Source organism: Rhyacophila brunnea, unplaced genomic scaffold (assembly GCF_057557595.1).
Source record: "Rhyacophila brunnea isolate RB1 unplaced genomic scaffold, BYU_Rbru_1.0 scaffold_2, whole genome shotgun sequence".
Classification (NCBI taxonomy): Eukaryota; Metazoa; Arthropoda; class Insecta; order Trichoptera; family Rhyacophilidae; genus Rhyacophila; species Rhyacophila brunnea.
In genome coordinates, this window is record NW_028232859.1 from 35,802,535 (window position 1) to 35,819,679 (window position 17,145).

Here is a 17,145-nt window from a genome sequence, read left to right on the forward strand (position 1 = left end):
CTAACCAAGTGTATTGAGCTCCAAGGAGATTATGTTGAGAAATAAAAAAAAAACAAAAAAAAAAACTGTTTTAATGCTTTTTTCTAAGGAATTATTGACCCACCCTCGTATATCGACATAAAATAGAACTAACGATCTCAGTCGATAATGAAGTACTCGTCACAAAAACAATTGACGTTAACAATAAACTGAATAAACTGACGTTAACTGAACTAGTAGTCGATATCAAACCTTTCAATCGAGCAGTTCACAAATAATTTCTCAAATGAATAATCGTTCCTCGCATACTGAGTTTTTCCGCAATAGACATAAAACTACCAAAACAATAAAGCCATACTATCATGTAATATTAAAATAGATATGAAATAATAAACAACCATAAAAAAGTTCTGTGTTTATTAATCAAATATGTATATATATATTCTTTAAATATACTTAGTAGTGGAACGTAATACCAAATGAAAATAACGACCAACTACAAGAAATCTTTTATATTAAAACGTACATATTGTCTATCATATAAAACTTGTTATGCTCATAATATTATCTGTATTTATAGAACATAATATGAAATATTACCAAATTTAATAACAAAGTTGTTATCCTCTTAATGCATACGTCATTACTAATTGCAAAATCACGTAGGTATATCCGATACAAAATTGATTATCACAATAATATGATGCCGTAACCCAGTGTACCTACTGCTGAAATATATACAGATGGTCAGCCAATATGTTTATCTCGGGTCGAGCATATCTGAAAAGGGTAGATGGAAGACTGATATCAAAAAGAGAATAACAATAATAAGGCCAAACGTATCCCTTAATCAGCGAACTCCAGATTCTACAAAGACTCTCCTCGGTTTGCCTTCACTGGACTCCTTAATTTTACCGTTAACTTTTTGGTCATATGGGCCGCAGAGAAGATGACTATGTAAAAAAACTCGTGAAGGTCTGAAAGGGAGAGCATCTCGTTGGACATTAACGATGACCCTGCGTGGACGCTGAATGCCGATAGGAATGGAGCAAAATCGTGGTAAAGATGGCCAAATCATTTGAGTCATGATCCTCTATCATGAAGTTCCAACGAAGATGTAATGAAGGGTGCGCGCCAAAAATATATCTAGAATAATCACACATAATAATATTTAGGTAGCCAATTATATAAATTGTAGGTACCATGTATTAACTTTACTATAGTCTTTTCTTTCGAGTCGTCATAATTTTGTAACTAGATTAAGTTTCGGGTTAGGTATTTTGGATGCTTAGTGTAACCCAGAAATGTGTTCGTTATATATACTATCCGTTACTTTACGTCTGTATCAGTTATTAATCAAAATAAAAATAAAACTGCAAGGTACATCTTTGGCGTTTTATTTAAGTATTACTCGATATTAGGTAATAAATGTTAATGTATATTCCATGTGCACATTAAATCACGTTGGTAGTTGTCCGTATAATCTAAATTGGCAATATGAAGAACATTCAAGCGAGCCCATAGCATAAACGGTATTAAAAAACGGAACATTATCCTGATCTCGCCCCCTAATAATCTTAATCTGGTATCACTCATCCAATCTCCCATTCTCTAAAATAGTGCTTCCCAACCTTATTCGAGTCAAGGCACACTGAAGAATATATAAATTATTACGCATGTATATTGAAAGCCTCAAAAATATGTTTAATACTAAAAAATGCATTTTTATTTATAAAGAATTTTTGAAATAGCATACCAAATAGTATAATATAAAAGCATGCCATATGACAATTTCATTGCATGACAGGCATTCCATCTCTTTATAGTATTTTTAATTGAGCATATTACTTGTTACATATCATTAAAAATAGTAGCAATTTAAATATCTTTTTCATTGAGAAACTTGCACCTTTTTGTGCCTGGACCGATGCTTGAAAGAGCTTCTCGTAATTCTTAGTCAAGTGATTTTAAACATTTTGACTAATTTGAATTATTGATAATAAACATCGATAAGAAAGATTGTTTGTAGATAATATATGTGGTGGCAAATGGTAGATGAGTCTTTGTTACATTTTTGCCAGTTTACGAAAACTTATATTTTACAGTGAACCAAAATGTAAACAACTGAATCTTTGAACTGAACTGCAGTGGTTTGACCATTCTTCAAATCAAATAGCAAATCGTAACCGTCATAAGTAATAAATAATATATTATTGCAACACTCTTCTCAATCGTTTACGCCACACCGGTTGGGAAGGTACGTTCAAACATATTATTATTATTATAATAAACTGTATTTATTAAATAGTTTTTTTTTGTTAAAAGATAGATAGTAAATCAACGGTTAAATTTATTTTAATTTAACTTGAATTGAAACGTGGGCTATATGGTCTTTTGGGTACCCACTTTTTTTTAACTGAATAGGTAAGTAAATAGTATGTATATATATATATATATATATATATATATATATAATATGTAGGTATGTAATATTATTGGCGGGTATGAATGTAGTTGTACGCCAACCGTTTCAAAATGCCTACCACACTCTTAAAGAATTGCCTCAGGCAATCATTTTATGTTATGTTATGCCATTGTGTTATATTTGCTTAACTAATACGTATCAATAACGGTGTCCGGGACATTCTTCAACTACAGTTCTTCGCCGACAATCCGTCACCGACAAATCCTCTAAGCCACAATTTTTCGCGGCCGAACAATAACTCGCTTTATGAATTGGAAAAATGTGTATTAATAATGCACGCGCAAGTGACAACCATTACCAAGAATTACCAATAATTATTATTAATTATATAGTTAAGAGCAGCGTCATGTTTTTCTAGGCATGTTTAGCTTTTTTGCGTACACAAAGTAAAAAATAGTTCAAGAAAATAAGGGAGAGAATCTTTATAAGTACAATAACGGATCCGAGAAATAAAAAAAAATTAAATCACTACATGTAAAAAATTGTGTAAATTCATGTAAACCTTGTTTTATTTTTCATACTAAGAAATTGTGAAGCAACCTGTTTTTTTTTTAAATTCATTTGTAGATAATATATATTATATACATTGATTTGTGTCATGAATACACATTAATTTTTTTACACCGTTTTCAAAAATATATAATTTTCAATATTTATTCGGCGAAGAATTCCGGGCGAAGAATGACCTAGACCCATCATTACTATCTTGTATACATAAGAAAGTATCATCAAATGCCGGCAAGGTTAAAATTAACGTTCTATATATTCTGAATCATGATGATTTTAGTGAATTGTATTTTAAAATTAATTATTTTTCGTGCGTTCATGAAAAGCCATTAACTTTCATGTCCATGTTACCATCATTTATATCAATTCTATTACTTATATTAAAATACCACACCGCAAGTCTGAAAAAGTACGGCTTGCAAAACTAAAACTCTCGCGACTCCGGCAATAGGTACTCACATAACGACTTCATTTATATTATATTATAAAATGCTTGCCTTTGGTCAGTTATCTTTCTTAGATATTCTTTTGTATAAACGAAAGTGTCATGCTACTAGGGACATCTAGCGGTAGAATTAGGAATATGCAACTTGACTGAAAGCAACAGTGAGGTAAAGTTAAAGTCGATTTTGAGATAAGTGTGCCAATCGATTTCTGACATCTATACCTACGGTAATGAATCACTGAGATTTTTAAAAAATTGTAATAAGTACCCCATTAATCCTTTCCACGCGGACGGAATACCTGTTGTACACTTATTAATTGGCCATTCGATATAGGTAGCATGTTATTTAAATACTGTAATTAAAAAGTAATTAAATGCTCCGCGGTCAACAAGTTAAAAAATTACATTGTTGCATTTATTAAAAATCTCCTTCAACTTCAAAGCAACAGTGGGATAATTCAGATAACCCACTGTCAAGGCTATACCTCAGTTGAGGCATGGTCTAAAAAGATCGTGGCTAGGCGATGCGCGGATTGCGGGTCGCGGGTGCAAATGACGCATGCCGAACGAAATATAATTCGTCATATAAATCTAACATGCGTCCATTTAATGTTCTGTTTAAAGCGTCATAGAAAGCGGCCGTGCATATCCACGGCTGTGCATATATGACGGGTGGTGGTGGGCACTTTAACGTATGTTCTATTAGTAACAACAATAATATATTCATTGACGGTATTCGTTGGTCGTTTTAAGTAAATGGGTAACGTTTTTAGTCATCTTTACACGATTTAAGAATTAATACCCCCCACGCCAAAGTCCAAAATTTAGTCGCGCCTATAGTTGAAAATTATTTGCCGTTTCACTGAAGTATCGTCTTAATAATGTTATACAAAAAAATACCATTATTATATATAATAAACCGCAGAAAAAACAAAATAAACTTACTTCTATTTGATTTGTATGCCACATTAAACACCTTCATTGATTTATTATGTAGATACTTATTAAATTAGGGTTTTTTATAATTTATGATTTTGATTTAATTTTTTTCATTTTCTCTAGAAAATAAAAAATGTTTAATTATTTTTTTTATTCATATAATTTCTTGTTTTAGTATAATCATAGAACCGAAGTTCAAATAGATATAAATAACAAATGTTTCATGCTATAGGTACATACATTTTTCTCTTTTTAAAATCTATTTTTTAATTTAAAAAAATTTGGACAATATGATTTAAGTATGATTTTTTTTAATATTTATTTTCAGCGTTCATCATATTAAGTATAATTATAATTTTAAGTATAATTTTATTTTGGACCGATTGACTAGAAACAATCCTCAGCCGGCCAACGCCACCAATTCACCTCTGGACTGTATAAATATTTGGTAACAAATACTTTCGTCAGTCGTTTAATTTTTCTAATAAAGTTCATTGAATATTAATACTATTAAGAAATTTCAATTGGTATTACATTTATACTATTATTATTATTACTATAAATAAAATTGATTGCACAGACAATTAATTATTTCTACTAATTACTGAATTGCCCATGTTTACATGTAATTACTCAGATTATCCCAATTAAAGAAACGTTTTTGTATTTAAAAAAATCCAATAGCGTCAGTAGAGGAAGTAAATTGTCAATCGAAGCAGAACAAGTTATTAGTAACTATTAGCACTTAGTAAGTCATAATAAAAATACGACAGATCATGTATTAAATTTAACACACGAAGGTATAGATTCGATAGCCTTGCATCACGCCTTAAAAATTAACATAATTACTGCAAAATTATTTTACTCAGATGTTTTCAAACAGTGAACAATATCAAAAAACCAAAAACACTTTGTACTTTCTAAAAGACAAAAAAATAATTATGCAATTATTAAATGTCTTTTTCAAGTGTAGTTAGTCTTCTCTAGTCGTTCTCAAGATTTCTCAGCGACGATTTTCGTCTTCTACCAGAATATTATGTAGACTCGTTAGACATTTTTTCTTATGACACAACCATTTTATCCATATGCATACCTAGCTTCCACACAACCCCAAAATAATCATTGTATCCAGTGACGTCCCTAGAAAATATGCCGCCCCAAGGCAGCGCCAAAATGACGCCCTATTTTTTATACAGTATTCTTTATCATCCTTTCATGACTCCAATATCTAATGTGATGTATGGATACATTACTAACAAAATATATACCACTAAATCTAATTTAAGTGCCATATCTACTTCAATAGACAATATTGCGAGTCCACGGTTTCAGATACATTAAAAAATATACCTGACAACTTTAAAAACTCGCGAGTGACTGGCAAAAATATTTGGATAAATTAATTACGTAAGTACCTATGTAAGTACCTACCTATAATTCAAATATAATTCACAAATCTGCATGTGTCATTGCTGGTCATCAAGGACGTTACGTCCAAGGATAATGTAAGTAAACTAGACATCGCAAACCCGACAAAAAAATACAGTCCTGTTAAAAATTTTAATTATGTTAATTGATACATTTTTTTTCAACCAGTGAGGTAAATTTTTTTAATGGAAAGATATTTCCGTTAATACTAAGTTTAGGTACCTGTTTCTATATATACTTAATGATTCTTCTCGATTTGCCGCCTTTCGAGTAACTGCCGCACCCAAGCGACGCTCAATCTGCCTACCCCCACGGGACGTCACTGATTGTATCCCAGATAGACTAACTATTCGCTGTTATTCATTCTTAAATGAGGAAATAATACTTTCAACAATTCGTATTCTCATAAACCGGCATGTCTGTTTTTATTCTGATTTGTGCAGTTCCAGTCCCATACGTCTTTCCATCTTTTCTTCTTTTCAGCTAGTCAAATTCATAAATTTCTCAGATCTCATCAATCTTTCTATGAATGGTCTCTAATGGGTCTCGGATCGGTGAACAAAATGAATATAGTATACGAACTGTTCGAAAGATGAAAATCGTTTGTGAAAATTTACGTAATTTTTCGAACATTTAATAATATGTTCTGATACAAATGCCCGCCCATATATATATATATATATATATATATATATATGTGTGTGTGTGTATTTTCCAACGCAGGTGGAAAAAATTGTTCATATACGGATTTGCTTGGTCTGGACTAGACTTCAGACATCTGAGTGTCTTCATTCTAGCCTTCGCAGAATCCTGGTTTGGCTCTGTCAGTTGTCAGATTATGCAACAGAGCATTTTTAAATGTCAAAGACAAAACAACTGATATTGACAAGCAGTATCATAAATCATGACAAATAAAACATTAGTTTATAATACAATCCGAAGATTTTTCATTCAATGAATATTAAAGTCAAAATATATCTACCAACGTAAATTGGCTGGTGTTTAAATTGGGAACTAAATTCACCACAGTATACAAATTTGAATGACAATATGACAAATGATAGAATGTGAAGTCATCACACAGCAGACACAACGTACACTAACAGTTTTATAGTAATAAAAATGTATTATCGGTTATCATCATAATATACACATTTTGATACTCACAAAATAAAATTAAAAATAAATGGATTATATACTCGTACATAACACAATCGGATCATGCTTAGTTGTGTTTAAATCAGGAAACATTTTTTTAGATTACTCATTGTAATTATAGTTAATATAAATTAAAATTAGTTTTAGCTGCGGAAATACTTATTTTTGTAAGTAATTTCCCCTCAATTTGTGCCAAAACTTTCAATTTTTGATTGACCCAGTCTCTGTTTCCAATGAATAGCTTTTGCTTTCAATTTAACACGATCTTGATTGCTTGTGAAAACGGTTTTTGTAATGCATGTAACAATTTTGTATTATTAAGAACAAAATCAATGCCATAATAAAACATTGTACGTACAACCGGTTACGTTTTTATGTAACTGTAACCTTACCTTTTAATAACTAACTATAACTGTTCATTATAAAAGAATTTACAAAACTGCAATATTATTATCTTTCTGTTTATCAATTAACTACGACTGTAAAAAAATAATAATCACCTTGTTCTTGTCTTTATAAGGGTGAACATAATTATCGACGAGAATTACATTAAAAAACAGACTTCATGAAAAACGCCATTCTACGCCATCTTGTTTTTCTTTGATTAATAGGAAACGCTCAATTAATTCGCCATAAATAATAATTATTCATTATGTTTCTATTATATTTGCACACGCCCAACCTAGACCAAAATACCAATTTTCAAGTGGTTTTTATATCTACTTTACCTATACTATAAATTATTATTTGTATTGTTTTACATTAATTATAGTAACCATTTTTTTAATTCAAACTCAATATGGGTTCGTTACAATTTTACTTTTGAATGCAAAACAATATAAGTACTTGGCAGCCTATTTACAAATACACCATGGTCACTCGTTCATCATATCTAGTTCACAACTGGACATAATAATGTTGGTCAGTATTGTGTTTTATTTATTTAACAAAACAATAATGAAATCATTAAAAACACCATTGACTTTTTTTACTGGCAAACAACTAGGCATAGTCCGGACCTTTTCTTCCAATTCGTACTTTCGTCTGAACTCATAATGATTATTTTTATTCTTTCGTTCATGTGTATCGTTATTATTATGTATCAAATTTTCTGCAAAGTAACATTGTCAAATACATACGGATTCTTTCCTTATGATAATGTCAAACAAATGAAATTTTCGACACGTTTTCTCCTAGACATGCTACCCGATGGTTGGTTTTTCTTTTTACTTATTAGCGGGTTCATTTACAATCTGTCATTACTATAGTATTAATTTTCAGGTTCCTACCAATACCCCTCGTAACTCTGCAGTCTTCGTGCTCATTGCTACCCTATACAGGACGAATGTGATATTTCATGATGCTATCCATCGTGCAAATAACCTACTTGATGGCACCATGAAGGTTAATACTTATATTTTTATTGAATTATTTAATTCGAACTCATAAAGCTCGGTGGATGTACGTGGCATCAAAGAACTAGGGACCGAGAAGAGTGGAGGGAGCTAGGGAAGGCTTTCATCCACCAGTGGATCGACCTCGGCTAATGATTTATTTATTTATTTAAGAAAATAAAACATTGTGGACATAACAAATCTAAATTCATGACGTACACAACATGAGATTTACATTATAACCAATATTACCCTCACAAGAGAGAAGAAAAGAATATTATATAAAATAATAATAATAATAATAAAATTTAATTAAAATAAAAACATACTTAGGTACAATTTTAGACAGAAAAATAAAATTTCGAATACAAAATACATAACACGTCACTGAAAATATCTACGTCTTTGGGGAGCGCATTGACTAGTCTTGCACCCCTCGCTAATAGTGCCTGATACACTTGACACGAGGAAACGATTCCGATCCGAAATAAATCATGGCTGCGACCACGTAGGTAATTGACAGGCGCATGGAAATTCAAATTCAGTAGGACAATAGGATTGGAAACCATCCCTCGCGATAACAGGCCAAAAGTGCTTCAAGAGCAGAAGAGACCTACGATGATGATTTAATTTTTGTGGGTGTTTTTTTAGATTATTTTTATTTTCTATTGCATAAGAATTTACTTTTCTATTATATTTGTCGGTAGTTAGGTATCATCGGGAATTGAGGAAGTATTTTTTTCTTTTTCACGTTTACTTTTTAATAATTGTATACTATGTGTTATGGCGCATTTATTAAAAACGTAATGCCACAACACTGTTCTAAATAAATATTTACGCATTCGAATTTATTTATGTGTTGTGTTATTTTATCAAACAACAGTAAAAAAAATATATAAAGGTACCGTAAGTGAGTCCAATAACCCTACACTCGCAATCATCAAAATTACGGAAACTACTTCCAATCTATAAAAAAGACAGATTTATTTGATGACCTCGTATTCACATATTATACATAAAATGTGTACCATGATTCAGCATACTTATCACAAGGCTGTTCCTGATAACACGATTATTAACGGTATGAAAACAATGCGTTTGTGGAGCAAAGACCTCACAAGATATTGACCGCTACTGACAATATGATAATTATGTATAAAATATAAAACTTGTGTATTATATTAAAGAATAATAAAATTATAAAATACCAATTACTACTTCCACGGTTTATTTATAAATATCCTGACTAGTCTGAAATTATAATTAGAAAATCTGGTGACCTATATAAATATGGAAAGCATTGTAGAAGTTGTAGTATAAATTGGTTCGAACATTTTTTTAATGACCTTGCATCACGAATGGACAGTTAGTGGTATTAACAAGTTGTTATTAAATTAATTCGCAATTTTCAGTATTTTATACCACACATACTTCACCAATGGATTCCATTTTTTAAGCACGACATTATAGATATGTACATATAGCAGATAATTAACAGACCACACATCATAAACCAGTGTAGGTAGTATTAATAAAAAAAATGTTTTCAAGAAACTAATCTTATATAGACACCCACGGTGGCCGCGCGGCTTAAGCGTTGGACTATCACGTCGTGGGTCTCATATTCGAATCCTGGGTCTGGCAGGTACACATATTGTTTTTCAATTTGTGTGTGAGTCAGGGTATGGACCTAATAGGTTGAGCAAGTGGCAGACATCCATTTCTCATAAAAAACAAAATCTGTTAATACAAACCTCTACTCTGTGGAGGCCCATATGATCCTATTGGATCGGACATAGTCGAAAAAAAAATCTTATATGGAGACTAGAAAATCGAAATGTTTCTAATATCAGAGATATCATGATAATATACATAGGTACATATCTAAATATTTTTTTATGAAAAATTAATATCATTTTCACATTTTTTTACGTAGATGTACCAAAACAACACTTTCCGAAAGGGTATACTGATCATTACGAAAAATTCTTGCCATAAAAATAATAACACAGTTTCTCATAGCATTCAATAAACTCTAGTTAAGTCGAAGGGTAACTACTTTAAAGAATTTCGTATCTTTGCGACACGCCATCGACCATAAAGAAGTCTTCTCGTGTTATATGGTCTTTTAATTTAAACCAACTAACGATGTTGATATTTACTTCAATAATTGAGTTGATTGATTTTTTATAACTAACCTGTACTGTGGCATAACCGGAAATAGGTGCTGTTTTTCTAAATGCTTAAGTGTCATAAATTAATAACTTTAAGGGCACTTCTTGTTTATTTATCTGAGAAAACATATAAGTAGGTACTATTACTATTATATATTGGTTTAACGATCTTCTGTCAAGACCTCAAAACAGAGGTAGACATGCCAAATCGTTCGTAGAATAAGTTATCTCTGGATAAATCACTTCTTTCGGCGGTATCAAATAGATACGTATTAAAACATCTAAAAGGCAACCAACATCGGTGAGATAACAAAAGATTAACGGCAGAAGTGCTTATATAAATCTGTATACAGTGGCGCCATGGGTACGGTAAAAACGGCTTGAAGTTGTAGTGGTCAGGGCTTCGTACCGTTATTTTTTTCGTTTTGGCTTTCTTTCCGGTTCAAGTAAAATAAAATATTATATATACTTATATCAGTTCGGTTCCGGTTTTCATTAAAAAAAAATAATAGTTTTTCCGGTTTTCGGTTCAACTCCGAGTGATTAATTTTTTAATGTTTTTATTTATATTAAAAATTTATTTTCTACTATAACTTTGAACATTTTACGGTACTTGTTTGATAGCCCGGCGCCACGCTCCGAAACCAATGGTTATGGTTATGCTGCACCGTACGGCCGTAGCCATATATTTTTTAAATACTATATTATAAATTATAAAAATTTTGTCGAGATGTGTCACGACAAATGAAGCGGGGAGTAAGATCATATTTGCGCGTGTTTTAACATGTACCAAACCGATTTTTTTTCGGTTCGGCTCCGATTTTCGTTACGACAAAAATAACGGTTTTTCCTGTTTCGGTTCAGTTCCGGTTCGAAGCCCTAGCAGTGGTATTGTTTGCTAGCATTGAAACAGGCATTATAACAAAATTATTCCAATATATGTGCCACTATAGAATGATTTATCTGTAGGTACATGACAATGCAAGACTGCCCACCGATAAGAGTGAGGACGGTAAGAAGATACTCGTACCTTCGTTCAGCAGTCGATCGAAAGTGTTCGATGGAAAGTGAAAAAAAAAAATTATGTGTGGTTAGACCAGAAAGTGGATGGAGAATATTTTTACGTAGTTGGAATGGCGGGGTAGTAAATCAGAGAACTGGTGCATACTGAGTCATTGGTATGGGGAATGAACCCAAAATGTGTAGAATATAATAAAAAAACTTTTATCATATGTAAATATATGAAAAAATGATTTAAACTCAATTTTACTGATTACCTTTTTCACATATGGAGAAATTTCCCAACAATAATTCCTAAAAAAATAACAACAATTCCTAAAAAAAAAGCTCACCACCCCCATTGCAGTGGGTTCAAATCCCATTCGGTATATTATATTCCTAAGAGTTTTTTTAGTACCTAAATATGTTTGTGATTTTGTTCCAAAGAAAAATAATAATATTATCTAAAATTAAATGCAGAGAAGATGAGTCGCAAAAAAATATTTAAATAGACAAAATTACAAAAACTTAAATCAATTAAGAAATATATTATATATGTTTCCGCCATTTGTCTTAGCCCTAACATACCCTCATATTATAATATGCTTTGCTCGTTGCTTTGATTATTATTTCCTTCCTATAATGTATGTAGGTTAGTTACGCAGCTCTGTACCTGTCCCCCAACTGCCTGTGCAGGTAACACCTTGAAAGGGAATCTTATCAATAATGATTTACTGCCGCTTTATGAAAATGAATGCAACGCATTCGTTTCAAAAAATTCAATGATACATATTTTTTGCATGTAGGTTTTCTATAGTAGAGCCTTGAAGTTGTGCAGATGTAGTTATTAATGATCGATACTAAGGATATGACTGTGAGTAACACTTTTTGTATTATCTTATCTATTGGCGTGCTTTCAGAGAAGTCATTTGTGCTAGTTATATAAAAATCAATCAAAATTATTTTATCAATAACTTAGTAATCAATTAAGTATACCTTTTAATTCAATCTGATTACATAATCAGATCGTAGTAACTACATACTATTTTTTTTTTTGTATTTAAATGTCGTTGAAACTTTTGAATACTTTAGATTAACTATTAATAGGCTTACCATATTTCATCTTTTTCAAATCGGGACAAAATATAAAGTTAGGCCTTTTTTCAGGTGTACGTATGAAAACTTTTTTTAGGTTACCTCAAAAAATATGTGTAAGAATGAATTTTACTCTCAAAAAATGCAGATGTCCAAATTAAAAGTAGATTTTTTTTACTTCAGCTTTCTTAATTCTTTGTCTAATTTATTTATTCATTCTATCTGTATTAAATTTAATCGAAACGAACCCTCAAACCGAGACAATTGTGACTATATCAGGACGTGTGGCAAGACATTATCAATAATACATTATATTTAATTTATCACAAACTGTGCTGCAAAATGCTTTATTTTTATCTTTGACATAATTTGTAAAAAATACGATACATTTTATTTTTAACTCAAGCACACCTGTTCACTATCTAGCACTAATTATTTCATGATTTTTTTTACTTTTTAGCACATGTCTATCAAGCATTCTCAATTGATATGTAACAAAATTAATTATCAAGAATAATTGCCAATATCAAATTCAATATAACAATTTATTTCCATGTCTTCATTATTGTATCACAAGGTTATTTTTATTCGGTTTTATTTTCGTATTATCTAACATAAAGATATTCAACAAAAAATGTCAAGCCATGCTTGCATTTGAAAAGATCATATATATATATATATATCAATATCTATAGTATAATTAAATATATATTATATTTCAGATGATAGCAATCTATGACAAACAATAACATCCTTAATTGGTCACTGAATATAATAGAGCATACCTACTTGTAAAATAAATAATTAACAGAATTACTGAGTTGTAAAATAGGTTTGCCAAATAAACAGGAGACTTTCATTATTTAATTAAATTACATTATTCAAAATGAATGTAACAAAGACGAAATTCATGTTTAACTGATGTTCTGATTGAAAATATGACTGATGATAACTGATGAAGATAACTGATATTCTCATCAATGGCACTCAGCTCGAACACATTAAGAAATTCGTAACATCTATCTGGGACAATAGGTGTCAATTTATATGGATGCAGTAGCATAACAATGGGTATGCAAGCGAAACAGCCTTCCCGGGGACAACACGGCTACGGACACTGAAATGGAGTTTCGATGAATGTGCAAGAATAAAAAATGAAAGGATAATTTCATCCTAAAATTACGAAATTACGGGATAACAAACTTATGATGATGGCAGGAAGTAATCTGTTACCGTAAAAATAATCGCCTACGGCGCAAAGTTTGTATTAGGTACGTAATGGACGCATTTTTAGTTACCTACTGCTCTGGGGGCTGAAATACCGTTTTACGCCGCTGTATGTGTATTTATATTTGATTGAATTATTCGCATAATAAAGCTGGGCTGGAGTATTTTTGACGCCTGAATAATGTATTCAAATGTGACCTCTTTTTGTGCATCAAGTGTTCAACCAATGTGTACGTCCCGTAATCACGTAAGTGCCGTACGTACTGTGAGTACGAAACATAGCCTATTGTTGAAAGAGGGGTCCAGAAACTAAGAGTAGCACAGTCCGGTATTGACGTAGCATAACGCGAAAGGACAAACAATGGAATTATTAAATAAGGGGACATAATACAAGGGTAGGTACTGAATGTAATAGAATTCGCTAAAAAAACTTCAAATGCAGGTGGCCTAGATAAATATTGTCATTCATGAGTGGTACCTTAAAAGTAAAAAGGTAGATCTAGCGGCCGCTGGATCGATGACATAGTTAAGTCCTGCAGAACTACGCGTAAACGCAATGCACGGAATGGAGAGAAAATGGAATCAGCTCAGAGAGGCCGTCGTCCAGCAGTTGATATGCAGCGCGTCGGGCTGATGATTATTTAAATTTTCAATTTGGAAATCTTTAGATCAAAGATCAGTTCGTTCACTCGTATTGCGGCAGGGTATAGGCGAGATATTCAACCAAAACCATAGTCACAAACACAAAATTAGGGGCTAAAGTATTGTTGTGCGACAGTGTCTCGAAGACAATTGAGAAAAGGGTTCAGAATTATAATCGTCCAGTGATACTCATGTTGCCATCAAATGGAATCGAGGGTAGTCATATTTCCGAGTTTCCCCAAGGATCATAATATTAGTAACCAAATAGCAATATGAATAAAAGAATTAAGTAGGTACTCACGTATAGCCGGTATTCCATTCAAAGCTATCCATCAGTGACCAAGCAATGTATGCCACTACTTTGCAGTTGTCTTCGTGCATCGCCAACAATAATTGCTCCAAATATAAGTTGAAATAATCCACTCGGTTGTAGTCATCTAGTCCAATTAAGTCAGATACTCCATTTTCAGTTATTATAATCGGCATGTCTTCGCCGTAATTCATCTTGACCCAGTTCAAAATTTTTCTTAATCCAAAAGGCACCACCTAAAAAAAGTTATCATTTGATTACATTTACATCTTTATTACTTTATAACGCAATGCTTATTGAATAAACTACTATAGGAACTAATGTGGTGTGGTATGATATTTGTTATTTAGTAGTGAAAAATTAAATTGATATAGAGGACAATTCAAATTTTGGTTGTAATATTACATAAAAGAGGTACATTATTAAATAATTTATTAACGTTTATCTTGCACATTCCACGTGTAAGCTTGTTAGATGAACAATTCGTAGATATGCTGTGCAAAAAATAAATCGGCAGAGAAAATAAGACAACAATAATACCATCACACGCCTGCATGTAGGTATACCCGATAACTTATATGTAATTGCATACGCTCTTGTAGTGAACTTGAATTTCTTCGAAATAGCTCTTCTCAATAATATGTTACTAATAGCTGCAAGCATCTGACTCGATGATCTGCTGTATCATAATTACGTTGCTACTATACTGCCGAGAGCTGGCGTATGCGTGTATCTCTTTGTTCTAAGATCTCCTCCAATCACCTTCATTATTGTTCAACAGCATGGTGATATTGTGGCATTGGTCTACTGGCCACTACAACGGCACTTCTTCGACATTGGCGGGCACCACCAGACTATTGACTAAAAGCTAATTTATGTTTATAAAAAAAAACAATACAAACACGAAAACTAAATTCAAGTTTTGGCTAAATCAATTGTAGGTAAGTATATAAAAATCTTTATTTTTAAAATGTGTAGCAACCAATATTCAAAAATAATGATTTCTGCAGCTTTCATTCAATTTAAATGTATGTCATAGAGAATTGTCATATAAACATAGATTATTTGCAATTGACATTAGATGTGTTGTTTTTTATCTTGTATAAAAATAGTATCAAAACTATATACCTGTTTTAAATTTGTATTGGTCACATACCTATAAACATATATATATATTAATTATTTTATGATTTTAATCTCCTATATATTAGTATCCTAAGAGATTTTGAAAACGCACCAACAGCTCATTTAAGCGATATTTTATTGTTATTTTTACATCTTCACTTCGAAATTTGAATTGAATTGAACACATTTCAGAAATTTTCCATGATTTGACAAGTACGTGACGTTTATATCCGATATTTTCATACATACCATATACGATCGCCATATTAACTGTTAACGCCTAACAGAATGATGTCTTCGTTGCTTAAGACTCTCTAATCCTTTATTGACAGATAGAACTATTTATTTTCATTCAAATATCACTATGTACACATTGGCGCACTTAATTTTTTTGCGGTGAAAAAACTATAATTTTGGAATGATTCGAAATCCTCGCATTGTGTGAAAACGCCCCACTGGAATTATTCCATAGATAATGTAATTGTATTCCAAATTTGTTTTTTTTAAATACTTCTTTTTGGCTGTTCATGCACTCTTTTTTATTGAATAATTACCTAGGCTACTAATTTCCATAGATCACAATATAGTCATATTAAACTAACAAAGTTGCCATTGCAAACAATGAAAGAAATTAATACGAATTGTTATAGTTATCAAAATTTGTGATATTGTATAATATCTACCTATTTTTATCGTCCTTATCATCATCAATCTGGACCTATCCACTGCTGGATGAAGGCCTCCTCAACCTTATTCTACTCCTTACTTACACAAGAACTGTTATATTTATCAAAATCAGTGATATACCATATTGTTATCTACCTATCTATATATAATGCCATTATTATCACGAGCCTCAATAAATCCACTGCTGGATGAAGGCCTCACGTTGATTGTATTCTTGACAGTCTTGAATTTCTATATTTATTAAAAATGCTAATGTTATTTATCTATATATTCATATCGTCATCATCATCATCATCAGCCAGGATTAAGGGTTCCGCAACCTGATTCTGCTACTATCGGTTTAATGAATTTGTGATATTATACCTATTTCTATCGTCCTTATCATCATCGACCTGAACCCATCCACTGCTGGATAAAGGCCTCCCTAGCCTGATTTTACTTCTTTCTGTCATTTGAATTGCTGTGTTTATCAAAATCGGTGATATTATAGTATATCTATTTATATTTCCATTATGATCATGAGCCTGAATCAATCCACTGGTGGATGGAGG

The 17,145-nt window shown here is 31.7% G+C and overlaps 1 protein-coding gene across 2 annotated transcripts in view; it reads right to left on the reverse strand.

Annotated features, from left to right (window-relative positions):
• LOC147072240 (myrosinase 1-like) overlaps positions 1 to 17,145 on the reverse strand; it is a 58,757-nt gene that overhangs the window by 4,105 nt on the left and 37,507 nt on the right. For both annotated transcript variants that reach the window (XM_085947585.1, XM_085947586.1), the window contains exon 6: positions 14,774 to 15,018. In XM_085947585.1, coding sequence (XP_085803711.1) covers positions 14,774 to 15,018 — 245 coding nt within the window. The remainder of the gene's footprint in view (positions 1 to 14,773; positions 15,019 to 17,145) is intronic.